The sequence below is a fragment of the Electrona antarctica genome (assembly GCF_951216825.1).
Source record: "Electrona antarctica genome assembly, chromosome: 15".
In the NCBI taxonomy this organism is placed as follows: Eukaryota; Metazoa; Chordata; class Actinopteri; order Myctophiformes; family Myctophidae; genus Electrona; species Electrona antarctica.
In genome coordinates, this window is record NC_136796.1 from 35,533,194 (window position 1) to 35,552,401 (window position 19,208).

The 19,208-nt window shown below is 44.9% G+C and overlaps 1 protein-coding gene across 1 annotated transcript in view; it reads right to left on the minus strand.

Annotated features, from left to right (window-relative positions):
* Window positions 1-19,208, minus strand: part of tax1bp1a (Tax1 (human T-cell leukemia virus type I) binding protein 1a) — a 41,170-nt gene that overhangs the window by 17,137 nt on the left and 4,825 nt on the right. The window contains exons 3-9 of the mRNA XM_079522087.1: window positions 14,369-14,471; window positions 11,006-11,205; window positions 10,230-10,385; window positions 4,514-4,662; window positions 2,786-2,876; window positions 1,649-1,834; window positions 33-296 (exon numbers count right to left, since the gene is read on the minus strand). Coding sequence (XP_079378213.1) covers window positions 33-296; window positions 1,649-1,834; window positions 2,786-2,876; window positions 4,514-4,662; window positions 10,230-10,385; window positions 11,006-11,205; window positions 14,369-14,471 — 1,149 coding nt within the window. The remainder of the gene's footprint in view (window positions 1-32; window positions 297-1,648; window positions 1,835-2,785; window positions 2,877-4,513; window positions 4,663-10,229; window positions 10,386-11,005; window positions 11,206-14,368; window positions 14,472-19,208) is intronic.

Consider the following 19,208-nt stretch of genomic DNA (forward strand, 5'->3'; position numbering starts at 1 on the left):
CGGCAGCCAGCCCGGTCCCAGTGGCGACTCACCGCCTCCTTGTGCGTTGCTGCGGCGCTGGCGCTCCTGATGCGCTCCAACTGGCCCTCCATGCGCCGGTACTCGTCCTGGGCGTCGGCCAGGCCGGCGCGCAGCCTGTCGGCCTCCAGCCGCGCGCGGTACAGCTCGGCCACGCCACGGTCGCGGGCGCTCGCCGCCTCGCGCAGCTCCGCGGCAAGCAGGGACGCCTGCTGCCTGGACGCCTGGAGCTCGCCGTCCGTCTGCCGGAGCTGCTCGCGCACGCGCGCCAGCTCCCCCTGTTATGTGTGGGGGGAGGAGAGTGAGACGGGGGTGTGTTGAGAGAGGTGTTTGTTAACCCAATCTATGCCGAACCCGTTATTTCTTGGGTTTATTGCTTAAACCCTCATTTGCCAAACCCGAGAAAACTCGGTTTCTTTAAAAGGATCCCTGGGCATTATACTTGCCCTCTATAGCTAAAAATAAAAACACCTAAAATATTTTATTTCTTTCATAAATAGAGAATCTTTCACTCAATAGGAACTGCTCCTGTCGCAAGTTGATGATATATCCATGTGTGGTCCAGCCCTATGGAATTTATGGAATGCACATGCTAATAAAAAGTATTTAAAATATTGCTTTGATGCTCAAATTATCCTTAGGAAGTATTAAGTTGTTTTTATTAGCTTATGCATTCCATACATTCCATAGGGCTAGACCATATGGACATATGACATCATCAACTTGCGACAGTCAGGAGCAGTTCCTATTGAGTGAAAGATTATTTATGAAAGAAATAAAATATTTAAGGTGTTTTTATTTTATAACAAGTATAATGTTTTAGGCATATTTGTCTTATTAGCCAGGGATCCTTTTAATGTCTCTTAATCCAGAATTAATAGTATTTTATTTACCGTCCGATAGCTGTTTTAGCATCCATCGCTAGCCACCGAAGGGTCCCATGTTGTGATGTCATCAAATATCCCAAATCTCGACGCGCACGCATGCGATCTTTAGTATCTTTAGGGCTCAGATTGAGATAAAGGACGATGTTTAGAGCTTAATAAAACTTTAATCCGACCTCGAGTAGTAAACATTAGTTTACTACTCGGCAGATCACGGCCCGGAGTGAAGCTATGAAATGGAAGCTTATCTAAAGAGTGTCATTTCCGTGCATTATGCTGGCCCTGGCTCCTGAGTGGCCATCTGGTGGCGGCATGTGATCGGTTAGGGTTGTCACAATTATTACATAATTACAATTATTTTGTCGTAATCGGCATAATCGTGTCCATGTTGAAAAATGTTGACACATTAAAAGAAAAGGTTGGCAGGCCGCAGGCCACAGGCCACACGTGAACGGCAACGAGGCCAGGACGTCCCCGGATGGAAAAAAAAGAATAAAAAAAAAGAGACGGCGAACGGGAGGCTGATGGTCGTCACCCCAGCCTCCGATGACACGTTTCACCCTGGCTGCCCGGGGCCGGGGAAGGGGGGCCCGGCCCGTGCCTCAAAGGGACCCAGCCACGGCCTCCTGCAACCGTAAAAGTATTGCTTTGTTTTAAAAAATATATATGGTTTCTCCCCGACAGCAGATATATGGGTAACTTCCACCTCTTTCCCCTCGCCCCCCCTCCTCCTCTCCTCCTCTCACCTTGTCTTTCCTGTAATGCAGCAGCTCTTTCTCCAGGCTGTCCCTCTGCGAGACACAGCAGCGCAGCCGATCCATCTCCTCCTGGAACTGCGCAATGGTCACCTCGCGGTTCAGCTCCACCGCCTTGAGCATCTGCAGCTCCGCACTCAGCTTGGTGTTCTCCAGCTCCGTGCTGCGCAGGTGGGCCTGCATGCATGCATGCGCAGACGGGCACACACGCATGCACACACACAACTCATTTTGAACTTTAAGCTGTTGAAAGATTGCAGATCTAGCTTGTAGATCTGCTTTTTTTATCGTGAAAACGAGGTGCAAATCCTTGAACGTTATATGCTTACAGGCCAACGTTTTTTAACTCTGTGGGGTCCCCTGGAACAACATATTTTCAGATGGGGTCGACGGCCAATTACATATCATGTTTGGGCATACATACACGCGTGCGCACACACACGGACGCACACACGCACACTAAAACAGACGTGTACGAACAGTCCTACAGGAAGGAGACGTATAGGAGAGCAATTTAAAAAAAAGACGGAAAAAAAGAAAGATAGGCAGTCAGTATACATATAGAGACAAAGAACATATGTTACAGGAAAGCGGGAAATGTCGACAGTTTCCCCAACAGAACGGTAAATCTCTATACATTTACCGGGAAAAGGGTAGATGCAGAATGGGGGAATGAGGGGGAAAATATCAATCATTAGAGCTCTTCAGCCACTACAAGTACATGTGTGTTCATTCTGCGCAGTGGTAAATGTGCTTAGTTACTCGTATCCAGCTGTAGGTTCCCACGATTAAAACTCACTGTGTTTTCACCTTTGCCGACACGAAAATCAGCATAACGTCTCATTAGGCAGGTCTCTCTTCTTTTGAATCATGTTTAACGCCCGTTGTTTTTTGAAAAACTTGTTTCTCAAAAGTGGTTCTCAAACTATTTCACCCCAAAAATGTATGTAAAAAAAAAAGTATGTGCCGCCGACACCCACCTGAGGGGGGGGGGGGGGGGGGGGGTGTAGAAACGGCAAACAGGCAGATACATACTGTAGTGCACGGCTGCACGCACGCACACATGCACACACACAGAGCTCCAGCTACAGTACCTCTGTTTAGCCACCATATGGGTGTGGGTCTCACCTTGTAGAGGTCACGCTCGTCCTTCTCGTTCTTCACGTGGCTCTCCAGGATATCCCTCTCTGCCATCAGAGCCTTCAGGCGGTCTCGCAGACTGACAGACACAACCACCACCGAGCACATTTGTTATTAACACTACTTTTGCTGGGCAATTTATAAGAATAAAGGCGTTAGAGTGCCGTCAGATTTTACTCTGAAAAGCTTCCATTTCCCCCCAAAACCGGGAGGTGAAATTTGCCATTACTACCTCGCACTAATTAGTCTGATCTCTCTTTAGAAACGAACCCCCTCAAGGACCACTGGTTGAGAACCACTGCGAATAGTTGATTTCAGTGGCTCCAAAACTAATCAAAACGAGATCGGGATTCAGACACCTACAGTATGCAATATCTGATCTACATTTGAACAAGAATCATGCAGCACTGGTTGACTGTCCAATTAATTTAATTACTCTTATGTTTTTGCTACAAGAGCAAGACTTTAAGAGACTTTAAGTCAAGCACTTTGATGTTGTCTGTTTAAAGCCACAGTAGTTTAGCCTGGCTAATAAGCCAGACTCAAATCACACTGTCGTGTGGTATTTGAGTCTGGAGATGCTGTGTATGGATCTTGTTTCCCGGGGGGCGGGTTCAAATATTTTCTCTTTGACGCAATTGGTCAGAGCTACTGTCAGTCAAAGGTCTCAAGCATTGAACGTCACTGTACCAAAGCCCGCACATATTGCATACCGTGTCCCGATTGGCCACACCAGTTCTCTGGTGTAGGAAATGGGTGTACAATTGAGCCTCTCCAGACCGTAATCCGCCGGCAGGCATTTTTTTTTTGCCAACGGCTGATTCGGTCTGGCTTATTAGCCAGGCTAACAGTAGTTGGCTCCATGGTGCCACATGTAGATCTGCTATTTTCAGCATGCAACCAAACATAAAATGACTGGATCTCTTTCTCCACTATAGTCCCTGCTTAACATTTTAGTCTAGTTTTTACTTGGAGACGAAATTGTCAGTATATTTAGTCATAGTTTTAGTCATCGTGGCTCAGTTTATATTTCGTTTTTATTCAGCTTTCCTCAGTGTAAAACGGTACTTGACAAACATTTTTCGCCATAGTCTTAGTCAACGAAATCAACACTAGTTCAGTACTCACCGGTCCAACTCTGTCTCTTTCTGCACTGTGTTCATTCTACTGACTGGTCCAACTCGGTGTCTTTCTGCACTGTGTTCAGTTCTACTGACTGGTCCAACTCTGTCTCTTTCTGCACTGTGTTCAGTTCTCTACTGTCCGGTCCAACTCTGTCTCTTTCTGCACTGTGTTCAGTTCTCTACTGTCCGGTCCAACTCGGTCTCTTTCTGCACTGTGTTCAGTTCTACTGACCGGTCCAACTCGGTCTCTTTCTGCACTGTGTTCAGTTCTACTCACCGGTCCAACTCTGTCTCTTTCTGCACTGTGTTCAGTTCTACTGACCGGTCCAACTCGTTCTCTTTCTGCACTGTGTTCAGTTCTACTCACCGGTCCAACTGGGTCTCTTTCTGCACTGTGTTCAGTTCTACTGACCGGTCCAACTGGGTCTCTTTCTGCACTGTGTTCAGTTCTACTGACCGGTCCAACTCGTTCTCTTTCTGCACTGTGTTCAGTTCTACTGACCGGTCCAACTCGTTCTCTTTCTGCACTGTGTTCAGTTCTACTCACCGGTCCAACTGGGTCTCTTTCTGCACTGTGTTCAGTTCTACTCACCGGTCCAACTCGGTCTCTTTCTGCAGGCCTCTCTGGGTGACTCCCAGCAGGTCCTCCTCCAGCTGCCTCAGGCGGTCTGTGGCCTCCGTCAGCCTCCTCCTGGCCTCCTCCCGCTCCTCCGACAGGCCCTGGGAGGAGCGCAGCAGCTCCTGCGTGGAGGGAGGGGAACGCACACAGTTGTCACTGTTCATTCTGTTGACTGAGATCCTATAGTGCAGTGGTTTTCAACCTGCTTCATGTCAAGGACCATTATTTATTCTGCATTTGAGCCATGTACAGACCACCGTTTGATGACATTTAGAATCTCAGATCCCAAATTAAAGAATATTTTGATGTTGTCGCATTTCATGCTGTATTGATGTTCGTATCATTAGGAGAGATAACAGGCAAACGTTGATCAAAATAACAATCCTTCTACACTCTCTAATTGTGTAGACTTCTTGTGAATTAAGTAATCCGATGTTTAACAATAATTTCACTCTTGAGAGTTAATGATCTAATAAGGGTCCATTTGGTTACCAACTCTTCCATCATTTAGCATGGAGACCACCTGGAACTGTAATCCTAGATTACTATTTCTACACACTGCAGTACCTCGTCGCTCTGGATAAAGTGCCTAAATTCAATTGTAAATTTTGTCCAAATATATAGGTGATAATAAATGTGCTATAAGACATGTGCTATAATATATGTATATAAGACAATATGAGACTGAAAATAGGAAGTCTGGCTATTAAAGGACCACTTCACCACTTTTCAACCTATCTTCATATAATAGGTCCTCACTAATAAGCATGATAAAATGGCGCAATTATTTTCTACTCGGTCTGTGTCTCATAGGAGGGCTGTGGGCAGTTCAGAAACCGTCTTCCAGTGACATCATCGATGGGGAATACAAGCTAATATAAACTGCAGGCTTTCTAGTCCTGAAAAGTTGCAATGCGAAAATGGAAGCCATCGTTCTCACGATAATGAAAATCTAAACATTTTTGTAAAAAAATCTTGTTTAAAAAAAAAAATCTGCCTAATGATGATGTCACTGGAAGACGGTTTCTAAACTGCCCACAGCCCTCCTATGAGACACAGACTGAGTAGGAAAAAATCGTGCCATTTTATCATGATTATTAGTGAGGACCTATTATATGAAGATAGGTTGAAAAGTGGTGGCCCTTTAAGAATTACAGTGAATTGAAAACATATTAGATTTGACAATTAGGATTCTATTAAGAATGGCAGTTATTAGAAACATTAACTTGAACAGTTATGTTTAAAGCGAGTTCTGCATCGTACGGATTTGCACAAAATCAATTTTTATCCCACAATTTTGTAACCCATTTTTTTCACCCAGTGTCACATTTCTAGTGTAATCCTGGGCGTTAAACTTCCTCTGCCAACCTGGGGAGAGAAAACGGACTGACCTCATGCTTCCTAATGCATGAGGAGTCAAAACCGCTTCTTTTCACCTGACAGGAGGGGGGGTTCCCCGGTTGGACGTGTGGAAGGAACACGTTATTCTGACCAGTTCCTTTCCCCTCCGTCAGGTGCCCCGGCTGGCCAGGGGGAGGCAGTTTAGAGACCAGGATTACTGCATGTTTTTTGTGAGGGTACCTACCCTAGGGGAAATGGGGAGCACATGCAAACTCCACACAGAAAGGCCCTTTCGCCAACTCCGCCTCGGGTATGGGGTATGGGCACTGATGACGCGGAGGAGAGAACACGGCCACACAGCGTCCCCAGCGGGAATCGAACCCAGGACCTTCTAGCTGTGACTCTGAGGTGACATCGCTATCGACTGTTAGCCTCGCGTTGCGATACTAATATACCACTCGGGGTCGGGGCATATGCATATGCAATAGGGGCAGATGAAGTCTGGCTGCGCCAGGCTAACCGACTGTGCCACTGTGCTCCCCCAAAAAATAAATCCATTTCCAACGTGGTTTCGTCTGCCTCATGTGAGGCCTTGTTAGAACTTGCTATACTGATTATGAGCAGAGAACACTAAATTACACGTCGGTAACATGTGCTGTGGCAGAACAACACGCCTACACACACACACACACACACACACACACACACACACACACACACACACACACACACTTCACAGCGATATAATCTCAAGGACATATTGCATGCAGACAGATATATAGCACACCCATCAAACTAAAACAGACATGGAGCACAGTATATCAACCTGCATGTCACCCAAACACATGCACATGCGTACGCACACATTCTGTCTGTACAGAACGCACGCACGCACGCACGCACGCACGCACGCACGCACGCACGCACGCCTGGTCTCCCTCTGGGCTTGGCTGTGCGTAGATGACTGTATGATTTTTTCTTGTTTTTACTGCTGGCATTTGGGAAGCACTTTAGCAGTGCATAAAGACCTTATAAAAAGTGTAGTCGTAAAATTAGCAGCCGCAAAATATGTACTTATGTTTTCATGTTAAAAAAACTGAAAGGATATTTTCATCAACGGGGGCCATGAGCGGACGCACCTACAACGCTTGCTCCCGCAAAAGCCATGCTTACACACACACACACACACACACACACACACACACACACACACACACACACACACACACAGACACAGACACACATGGACACGGACGCATGGACACAGACGCACGGACACACACAGGAACGGACGCACGGACACACACAGGAACGGATGCACAGACACATGGACACACACGCACACACACACACACACACGGATACGTCGTATATCTCGGACGGGCACGCCTGTTGAATGAGATGCAGGACGCTAATAACAGCGTGTGTTACGATGTAATTTATGACGATTTTGTCCTTCGTAAAAAAAAAAGAAAGGGAAAGAAAAGGAGCAGAGGACTAACTGGAAGCAGCCCCGCTCTTAGCTGCAACATACATGTAGAGACATCCACCACCAGGGGGCACTATGAGACTGGGACTGTCCTGGAACAAACACTGCTGGCTTGCTTCACTGCCTCTCCTCTCTCTCTCTCTCTCTCTCTCTCTCACAGTGGTGGAAAAAGTACTCAAATGTTTTGCTTAAGTAAAAGCATCAATACTGCAATGTAGAAATACTTGTTTACAAGTAACAATCTGGAATTCAAAATTTGACTTCAAAATGTACCAAAAGTGTGAAAGTATACTCGTTATGCAGAATGTCTCATGTCAAGTTTTCAAATGCGATGACAATCTTTTGAAAATAGCAGATCTATAAGCTCGTGTGGCGACCCATTGTGAGCTTGTAGATCGGGCTATTTTCAAATGGCCGAAATATATATATATATATATATATATATATATATAGGGCTGATGTGGTTAATGTATGTTTTGTAATAATATTCTAAATCTACTATAACTAAAGTTGTCAAAAAAACGTAGTGGAGTAAAAGTACAATATTTGCCTCTGAAATGCAGTGGAGTATAGAAGCAATACTGAACATGTTACGTACTCAAGTAAAGCAAAAATACCTCAAAATTGTACTTAAGTACAGTACTTAGTAATTGTACTTAGTTGCTTTCCACAACTTTCTCCTCTCCTCTCCTCTCCTCTCCTCTCCTCTCCTCTCCCTTTTGAGTTTCACCAACTCAAGAGTATTTTCCTGGCCGTGTGAGTAATGCGCTGCTTATTAAGTGAGCCAACTCGTAAAGATGCCCCAATTCTGAAGCCTGACTCATGCCGGGGAGACAGGAGCAGTGCTTTGGGGAGTCAACCAGAGAGAGACAGACAGAGACAGAGACAGAAAGAAAGACAAAACAGAAAAAAAAGAGTGAGAACAAAAAGGAGAGTAGAGAGAGAGATGAACGGGACAGGCAGGGGAAGATAATAGTGAGTGTGTGAGAAAAGACATGTGTGAGAGAGGGACATAAAAGACAGAGAGAGGGACATAAAGCTGGACAGAAACGGAAGACGCTGAATCGCGTGACTGAGTGGTGTGTGGAGTTTGTCCCTTAACTTGGGCAGCGCCCCTGTTTTTCACTCAGGCGGTTTTGCGGACTACTCTCCTCTCATTCCACACGCACACTAAAAGGCTTTGCAAGCGGGTGGCATAATGACTGTGTGTGTGTGTGTGTGTGACTGTGACTGTGTGTGTGTGTGTGTGTGTGTGTGTGTGTGTGTGTGTGTGTGCGTGCGAATGGCATGTTAGAATGCCCTTGTGGTGTCGAACCTGAATGCAAGCCGGAGATTGAAGGGGAAGGCATTTTGTGTGTGTGTGTGTGTGTGTGTGTGTGTGTGTGTGTGTGTGTGTGTGTGTGTGTGTGTGTGTGTGTGTGTGTGTGTGTGTGTGTGTGTGTGTGTGTGTGTGTGTGTGTGTGTGTGTGTGTGTGTGTGTGTGTGTGTGTGTGTGTGTGTGTGTGTGTGTGTGTGTGTGTGTGTGTGTGTGTGTGGTCTTGACGTCATGTTTGTTCACTGTGTGGTCGCGATGGCATCGTCCCTGACGCCAGATGCCCCCGAGAAGCTGTGCCCCCGAAATGCGTTCTGGTCCACTGACTCAGGTCGTTAAAAAAGAGAGAGAGAGAGAGAGAAGGGAGAGAGAGAGAGAGAGGGAAACTGGCACACGCACGCACGCCGGACACGCGCGCACGCACGCATGTCGAGGCTTTGGGACTTTTGTGTGCGTGCCGCTCAAATACGGACACAGTTTTCCCTCAATCAATTGAGGCCTTTGATGTTCCACACACACCTGTGATCAATGGAGAGAAACCGCCTCCACGCACAAGACCAAGCAGAGATTGTCTGTCTAAAGTGTACAAAGTGCCTGTCTAAAGTGCACACACACACACACACACACACACACACACACACACACACACACACACACACACACACACACACACACACACACACACACACACAGATTAGTATCTGTGTGTCTACCTATTCATGCATCTACGGAGACACAAGTCTGTGTTCTCTTTCTAACTTGGTGTGTCTGCAGAGTAAGTGTAGATTTCGTCTACTAAAGCTGTGACGGAAAATGTTCGTCGATACCTTTTTTCACTGACGGAAACTAAATGGAAACTAAAAAAACTAAGCTACGATGACTAAAAACTATATGACTATGTATTGACAATTTTAGTCAACAAATACAAACTAGACTAATATGTTATAGGGAGGGACTACTGGAGAAGAGATCCAATAGAATTAAAAGACGTACTTTTATGTTTGGTTGCGCTCTGAAGATAGCAGATCTACAAGCTCACAACGTGTCGCAGTGCGACGCATTGTGAGCTTGTAGATCGGCTATTTTCAGCATGCAACCAAGTGTAAAATCTTCCATTTTGACACGGCCCGCCGTCGGGATTGGGATGAGAGAGAGAGACAAAGCGAAAGAGAGAGAAAGTGCTCTCACTCAGGTCGAGGTGCATGATGAGACCCAGCCCTCGTTGACTCTGTTCAACAGACAATATGGACTTTAGAATGTAATAATTACAACGCACGTCTATTTTTGAAACCTATTTTTTAAGTTGAAGGGTTTAATATATAAAGCTTGGATCCTCACGGGTAATTTCGGGTAACTGCATTTCAGACGTTCCGAACGAGACCCGCGGCAATTTGGAATGGATCCTACCCTGCCCGAGGGACAAATCAATATTTTGGGCCCGAACCGGCTCGGTTCTCGGTTCGGCTCTCGGGTGTTCGGTTCCGGATGGACCCGTGCTGCCCTCTAGTCCCCAGTAGAGTGCAGGTCTCTCTCTCTCTCTCTCTCACCTGGTTGTGGGTCCTCAGTAGAGTGCAGGTCTCTCTCTCCTGCTCTCTCTCCCGGGTCAGCCGTCTCTGCTCCTCCTGCAGCTGCTTCTTCTCCGCCTGCAGGAGGCGCACACTCAGCATGAGCTCCCTGCGCTCGTGCCGCTGCGCCTCCTCCTCCTAGGAAGGAAGGAAGGAAGGAAGGAAGGAAGGAGAGAGAGAGAGATAAAAAGGGAGTTGATGATTGATTGCAGTATTGATACTTTAGCTCAAGGACAAAATGTGAGTACTTTATTCCCACCACTGCTCATACCTCCAGCAGGCACGTCTTACTTTAAGACGGGCCAGTGGTATCATATCAGTGGTTCCCAAACTTGTTCACGTCAAGGACCCCCAAATTGACACTAATTGGCCCACGGACCCCCATTTGAAGAGATATGCCAGGGACCCCCATACGAGAAGATTTTTATGGCTCTAGCAGTGATTCTCAACCTGTTTAATTTCAAGGACCCCCAGTTTGACATGCATTAGTCTACGGACCCCCTATTTAATGGCATTTCTATCTCTGGGACCCCCAATTTATATTGTAAAATCAATGTTAATTTAACTCAGTGTACAGTTGCACTCTCAGAGTTACAAACTATTATTTAGCTGGGGACCCCCTGGAACTCCCTCAAGGACCCCTGGGGGTCCCCGGACCCCACTTTGGGAACCACTGCTTTACACCACTGTATATGAGCAGGAAAACATCAAGGCGTGTGCAGTGCGCAGGTGGGTGGATCCATGCGGCGTGCTCATACCTCCATCAGGCCCGTGGTGGTCCTGGTGGTGACCACCAGGATGTCCGAGTTGCTCTCGTCCTCGGTGACGGTCAGCAGCTCCTCCTCGGTGGGCGTGGACGACCGGAACATGAAGGGCGTGCTGGCGCCGCGGATGTCGCCGGTGTGCGTCACATAGCAGAACTGGTAGAACTCCCCGTCCGACTTGGGCACGTAATAGCCTGTGTGTGTGTGTGTGTGTGTGTGTGTGTGTGTGTGTGTGTGTGTGTGTGTGTGTGTGTGTGTGTGTGTGTGTGTGTGTGTGTGAGAGAGAGAGAGAGAGAGAGATGAGCAGCGGTTGCGTTTCAAATGACAACCTGACGTCCTATACTCTCTCCCATTAAAGGTATATTCAGTGATTTCACTTAATTAAAATATCACTTTTTTTTCTTTTTTATAATCCTCCCTACTATAGAGTGTGACCATATAAGGAGTTCCTCCCTGTCCCCAGTTAACCCCTGGGGTCAAAAAACCTTAGGTTTCGTTTTTGGCTAGAGGGCCCATGCCTTCATCCAATCAGGATAGAGAGGGGCCTTCCTCCAGTCATGATCGAGCCTTGGTGCACGTGCTGTTGGCCTGTTGCGTGTCCCCCCCACTGTAGATCTCGTTACCGGGGCGGACTGTTTTTTTTTCCAAATCACTGAATGCTCCTTTAACATTTTTGCACTTGGTGGGGTCCTCCACCGGACTCCTTCTGGCAGTCCACCGACTGCGACACTTTTTAAAAATGCGTATAGCGTACAAGCAATTATAATTATGTGATTCCTATATCTGCTGCTTTTTTAACTTTCATTTTATTGCTATTTATGTGCACCTATAAGTATATTCTTGACAATGATTGTATTAGGAATATCTGACGTGTGTCTGACTTGTTTTCCTTGTTCATTTCTGTAACACAACAGTAAATGTTGGGAGCTTTCACGACAGAGAATTTCACAAATTTTACACTATACGTAAAACACCTGTGACATGACATTCTGATTCTGATGTGTGTACGTCAGGGGTGGAAAAAGTACTCTGATTCTTTACTTAAGTAAAAGTATCAATACTGCAATATAGAACTACTCTGTTACAAGTAAAAGTCTGGAATTCAAAATGTACTTGAGTAAAAGTACAAAAGTATTGTCATCAAAATGTACTTGAAGGACCACAAGTAGAAAGTACTCGTTATGCAGAATGTCTCATTTCATGTTTTCAAATTTATATAAACATCTTTTGAAAACAGCCGATATATAACCTCACAATGTGTCGCATCATGCATCTTGTAAAAACCCACCACTCACAATAGCCTTTGTTAGCTCTATACCTTTTGGAAATTGTGAGAAATTTCTTATGGTGGGATTCTCTCTCCCCTCCTGGGAGGTCGACAATTCCCACGATCTATCCACCCCTGGTGCCCTTTGCTTCGCGACATACACCATGATATATGGATTCAATGCACCATACTATATATTTGCTGTGTAGACATGTATTTGCTTGGCAATAAAGTCACGCGACAAAGTGTCACTGAGGACCAGTGGCGTGCACAGATAGACACTGGGTGCCCTTTGCCCTCTGGACAGTAATGTGCCCTTTTGAAAAAATAAAAATGTTGTACAGTGTACAGTATATGGACCATGTTGACGTTGATCAATTCTTGATAAAAAGCTTTTAGTATATTATTTATGCCCCAAAATCTATAAATCTCACACTATTAACCCATTTTGACCTGAGATCAGATTCTAAAAATGTCTTCTACATCCTGACAGTTTTCTGAAAAAGCTATGTTTCTATGTCAGTGGTTCTTCGATTTTTCAAAAATAGCAGACCTACAAGCTCGTAGCGCGCCACTCGGTGGCGCGCTATGAGCTTGTAGATCTGATATTTTTCAATAGCTAAAGCATAACATAATGCTAACACCAAAAGGGGTTCCCGCCCAAAATGGGTTAAGGCAACCGGCCACTTGAGCACCTGCCCCTCTAAATGTCTGTGCACGCCACTGTTGAAGACTAAAGTCCTTTCTTTCCAGCAGTGGGGTGCAGAGAAAAAAAACATACAGTATAAACAGTAGCGGTGGGAACGTTTTATCAAGAAATCTTCGTCATATATCTACAAGACGTGCTGCTTCACGCAAACGAGGCGACGGCCACCGTTGATGATATCACGGCCACGGTAGCATGCAGGTGATATGGCCGAGGTCATATTCCAACTGGTGACTCGTCACTTCAGACGGAGTTGCACTCTGAGCTATAAAGGAGCTGGGAGGAGTGCTGCATGTCAGATGTTATAGGCTCTTGGCTTACTTATGATTCTTGATGACTATTCTTTTGTATGTATTTGATGTATTACCATGTGTTGTTCTTGCTTGCTGTAAGTCGCTCATGGATTTAGAACGTCTGCTAAATGCCTAAATTGTAATTGTGAATTATTGTTGCATCGAGAAAGAATTAGATTCACCGTGTCAAAAAGGGTACAGTGTCATTTATTTTTTCATATCAAGAATCTTTGTTACGATTTATTGTGATGTTGCTTGTGTCTCCCTCAGTGTGTGTGTGGTATAGTCAGTCATATGTTTTTTGTCCTATTTATAACGTGTTTTTTTCATCTCATCATTATTGTAAGTCTCTTGGTTTGTATGTTCGTCTTTTTTCTCTCTTTCTTTTTCATTTCCTGTACTGTTTTGTTTGTGGTATATTCTCTGTTAATTTTGAGTAAAGAAAAAAGAGTTGCATTCTGAGGCCAGGTTCTACCGTCTTAAAGGCTGGATATACTTCTGTGCGCGCATGCAACTAGCGTCAAGTATAAATCCGGCTTTTAGTCGTGGAGTCGGGTCTGACGGAGAAGCGCATATACACTGCAGTACAGCAGCGCAGCAGCGTATCCCGCTAGCAAGCCGACCGCTTTTTTACTGACGCGAGCCACAGAGTGCTCTCATATTTTCACTGTGTAATATCTGACCGTTTCAAGCCCAGTAAAACCAGTTCAAGGGCCCTCGTCGAACGTGTGTGTGTGTGTGTGTGTGTGTGTGTGTGTGTGTGTGTGTGTGTGTGTGTGTGTGTGTGTGTGTGTGTGTGTGTGTGTGTGTGTGTGTGTGTGTGTGGTGGTTATAGAGGTGTTCTTGCTCCCGGGGCCGCGGTTGCGGTTGTGTTCCTTTTAATAAAATAAAAGGGCTGGTTTTTATATGCACTGTTAAAACGGAGGAGTTACCTTGGAATACCCTGGGTCTTTACACCGAGCGGTTTACATAGCGAGGGCGTGTGTGTGTGTGTGTGTGTGTGTGTGTGTGTGTGTGTGTGTGTGTGTGTGTGTGTGTGTGTGTGTGTGTGTGTGTGTGTGTGTGTGTGTGTGTGTGTGTGTGTGCTTTACCCTGGAACACCACGGTCCGGTGCACAGTGCTTCCCGGTTCATAGTGTTCGGGCGTGGGGGACCACAGAAACGTGTAGTAATCCCGGGCCGTGCTCCATCCCACCTGAAGACACACACACACACACACACACACACACACACACACACACACACACACACACACACACACACACACACACACACACGCACACACACACACACACCGTGATTATGATGTTCATCCACAACAACACTATAGGGCAGCAAAGGAACGTGATGTTGACAAAAGAAATGTCGGATATGTTTAATACTAATCGATATGTTTAATACTAATCGATATGTTTAATACTAATCGATATGTTTAATACTAATCGATGTGTTTAATACTAATCGATGTGTTTAATACTAATCGATATGTTTAATACTAATCGATTCGATATGTTTAATACTAATCGATATGTTTAATACTAATCCATATGTTTAATACTAATTGATATGTTTAATACTAATCGGCGCCGTCGCGAAGAAATCTTGTATTGTATGTCCAAAACAGGAAATGGAATGAAATAACTTGTGTTCTAATTAGTAGTTGTTATTATATCTATTTTTTATATTCTACATTTAAAGGTCTGGTGACGTCAGTGAAAAAAGGTAATCGACGAGCATTTTTTATCTTAGTTTTAGTCGACGAAATCAACACTGACTCCCAGGGAGACATCGCATTTCTCTTTTGGGTCACGGGCCAAAACAACGTTTGGGGAACCACTGCCGTACACACCACGAGTTGTGTCCGTTTATTGATATATAGGGGATGTTGTTGTGGACGTAAATTAACGGCCCAACAAGGCAGGATTGTGCAAACCGGGTTAGAGGCAAGAGTGGAACTATTTAAGACCCGACACACTCCTCCTCCTCCTCTTCCCTTCCCCTCAGTTCCTGCCCCCTTTTTTTTAGGCTCAGAAAGAGGGCCAGAGGAGGCACAAGCCTGATTGGTGTGCGTGCGTGCGTGCGTGCGTGCGTGCGTGCGTGCGTGCGTGCGTGGGTGCGTGCGTGCGTGCGTGCGTGCGTGCGTGCGTGCGTGCGTGCGTGCGTGCGTGCGTGCGTGCGTGTGCGCAGGCACATGCGCAGTTTAATACCAGCGCAGAGCATGCAGTCGAGAACAGCCCTGACAAAGAGAAGGGGGTGGGGAAGTGGAGCTAAGGTTTTTTCTTTTCTTTTTCTAAGTACGCAAAACGAAAAAAAAGGTGAAAATTTTACGCAGAATAGCGGGGGGAGATGTAATTATATGAATTTCATGTGTTGTTAAGTGACAGATGATGAAAGGAGACTTGCGAACATCATAACTCCAGTCCTGTGTCGTAAAGCTGTCGCACACAATCACACTCCCTCTCTGTCTAGACCGCTAAAACACACACGCACGTGCGCATGCACACGCGCACGCACGCATGCACACACACACACACACGCACGCGCGCGCGAGCACACACACACACACACAAACACACAAACACACGCACGCACACAGCCCACATGTGCTGTATACATGCAAGTGATATTACATAACTGAGCTGGATGCATGCGGGTGGTTTTGACACCAGTGGGACCGTGCATGGAACCTGCCTCCATTTTAGACCAGAGAAAGTTTCACCATCCTGGAAGACAAAACCTATATAATGTGGAACGCCCTACCAACAGCCATTAAGACATGTGAATCCCTTGACTCCTTCAAAACCGCTCTCAAAGGGCACCTACGGACGGCTGTAATTCAAAACTGGCCCCCGGAAAGTATCCCCCTCCCCCGACCCCCTTTTCCCCTTACTGTATGTTTTTCCCTTTTAACTTCCTTTATATGACGATTTTCTGTTTATATAGAAGTGTATATTTGTCTCTAAATGTTCTGATTAATTGAAAATGGTGGACCCTGTTGTAAACAAGTGTAATGGTTTATCATGGTGTCGTCCACAGTAACAGTTTTTGTATTGAGTTGTGCTTTCCCATTCTGCATACTGTCAATCAATCAATCAATCAATCAATCGTATTAGCCAGTGTTCAGTTGACACCACCAGGGTGACAAGTCACACATACACGGTGTATGTATACATACACACGTCATACATAATACTGATATTATTATTAAGTCAGTCGTGGAAAAAAAGTCTCACATGTTTTGCTTAATTAAAAGTACCAATACCGCAATGTTGAAAAATATTTTGAAAATAGCCGTTCTAAAAGCTCACAATGCTGACTTGTAGATCAGCTATTTTCAAATGGCCGAAAAGGAATTATTATAATTATATATATATATTTCAAATAATTGTAGTGGAGTAAAAGTGCAATATTTGTCTGAGATGTAGTGGAGTAGAAGTACAAGTGTACTAGTACTTGAGTACTTACTGTAGTTGCTTCCCACCACTGCTATTAGTATTAGTATTCTTTACAAGATTTACTAATACTAATAACTTACATGATCCCAGTTAAGTTATTAAAACAAAAACAGGCGTGAGAAGGACAAGAGGGTTGACAATCAGCGTGGGTAAAAGAATGTTCAAAGTTAACAGCACGGCTCTATAACTACGTAAAAGTATACGCCATAAATCAGGTCCAATTCAAATGTGTTTCAGTCTGATAATTATGTAATTATAGTTCCCCCACTTATCCAACGCCATTACAGTGAGCTCAATAGTACCATACCAATCATATGGGAACTGTCAGCGTTCAACATTTAGCCAAGGCAACATTCTTTCCGACAGAGTCATTCTAGTTAAGACTCTATCTTGACTATACCTACATATACTTACATATACTTTACTATTAAACTAGTTGCTCTATCACGTATGTCAGTGGTTACCAAAGTGGGGTCCGGGGACCCCCAGGGGTCCTTGAGGGAGTTCCAGGGGGTCCCCAGCTAAATGATAGTTTGGAACCAAATGGACCCTTATGGTTCTGTAACTCTGAGTGTGTACACTCTCAGAGTAAATTAACATTGATTTAACAATCTAAATTGGGCGTCCCAGAGATAGAAATTCCATTAAAAGGGGGTCCGTAGACTAATGCATGTCAAAGGGGTCCTTGAAATTAAACAGGTTGAGAATCACTGCTAGAGCCGTAAACATCTTCTCTTATGGGGGTCCCTGGCATATCTCTTCAAATGGGGTCCGCGGGCTAATTGAGTCTTCATTAACAAAATGGAAAGAGAACATATGAACATTATCATAGGTGAATAAATAACTAAGTGGTATACTCATGGGGCCATATCACTTTCTCTTGGAACAAACAAATACTATACCTACAATCTTGTTCAAAACAATGGAAATAACTAATTCTATTTGTATTGGTATGACCATGACAGGCCACAGATACAGGGTTTTCGGGCTATATAGGGGTTTTATCTACTTGATCTATCTAGTTCTACCGAACTGAAAAATGTCCTTCGGGGATAGATAAAGATTCATTATATCTTACGCGATTCCATCCAAGTCTGCTTCAGGTGCATGATGTGCATGGTGTGCATGATGTGCATGGTGTGCATGTACACCCGCATTTCAGGTGAAGCCAGACATAAATAATTTTGCTAATTGTAGAGTCAGGTTGACTGACGTTAGCTTAGGTATGGGCACGGTGTTCCGACGCAGGAGTGATGGTATAAAATAATCACAGGCAAGGCAGCTATCAATCTGTCCTCCAAGCGAGCGCCGCCCGCGATGACACGCTAATTACACACCTGCACAACGGGTTTCTCCCTGCCAACCCCAACAACATGCCACGACCAAAAGCCTCTGAAATCAGGGGCTTTCTGTGTGCGTGCGTGCATGTGTGCCGTGTGTGTGTGTGTGTGTGTGCGTGCGTGCGTGCGTGCGTGCGTGCGTGCGTGCGTGCGTGCGTGCGTGCGTGCGTGCGTTTGTGCGTGCGTGCGTGCGTGCGTGCGTGCGTGTTGATTTTCGACGACTAATACTATGACAAAAAAATGTCGTCGACTATACCTTTTTTCACTGACGAAAACTAAATGGAAACTAAGCTATGAGACTAAATTATATATATACATTATATAACATAAAACCTAGACTAAAATGTTAGGAAGGGACTAGTGGACAAGAGATCCAGTATAAGTCATTTTACACTTGGTTGCATGCTGAAAATAGCAGATCTACAAGCTCACAACACGTCGTCATTAACATTTTGAAAAATCTTATGATATTTAGTTGACTAAAACTAGACACTAAAAACACTAAAACATTCCAGGTGACTAAAATGTGACTAAAACTAAATGAAACCTATTCAAGAGACTATGACTAAAACTAAAATCAAAATGTGCTGTCAAAATCAACACTGTGTGTGTGTGTGTGTGTGTGTGTGTGTGTGTGTGTGTGTGTGTGTGTGTGTGTGTGTGTGTGTGTGTGAGACTCTGCGTGCGTGCATGCGTGCAAGCGTATTTGTGTGTGTGTGTGTGTGTAGGTGTGTGTGTGTGTGACAACATATCAACAATTTAGCTTACACACTGGAAAATAGAAAGGACATGTTTGGTTAGGGTGTACAGACTATACACTGTCAGTGTTTGTATTGTATACATTGTTGTCGTGTACAGACAGACATAACTGTATACACCTACATTTACCACAATTGTTTTTTTTAAAAAGAAGGAAAAAAAAGGCTTGTCCTAAATATGATATTAGCCGTTTGAGCCACTAGGGGGTGTCTGTGTACAACAACTGAATTCGGGAGTGCCTGTTTTGTAATTGAAAGGGTCTGACTGACTGTTGAGTCATAATGGCAGTGAGTCAGATCTCTCACTCACTCAATCACTCACTCACTCTTTTTGACGTTTTCTGCAATATATATGAAAAGGTGAAGAGACACAACATGC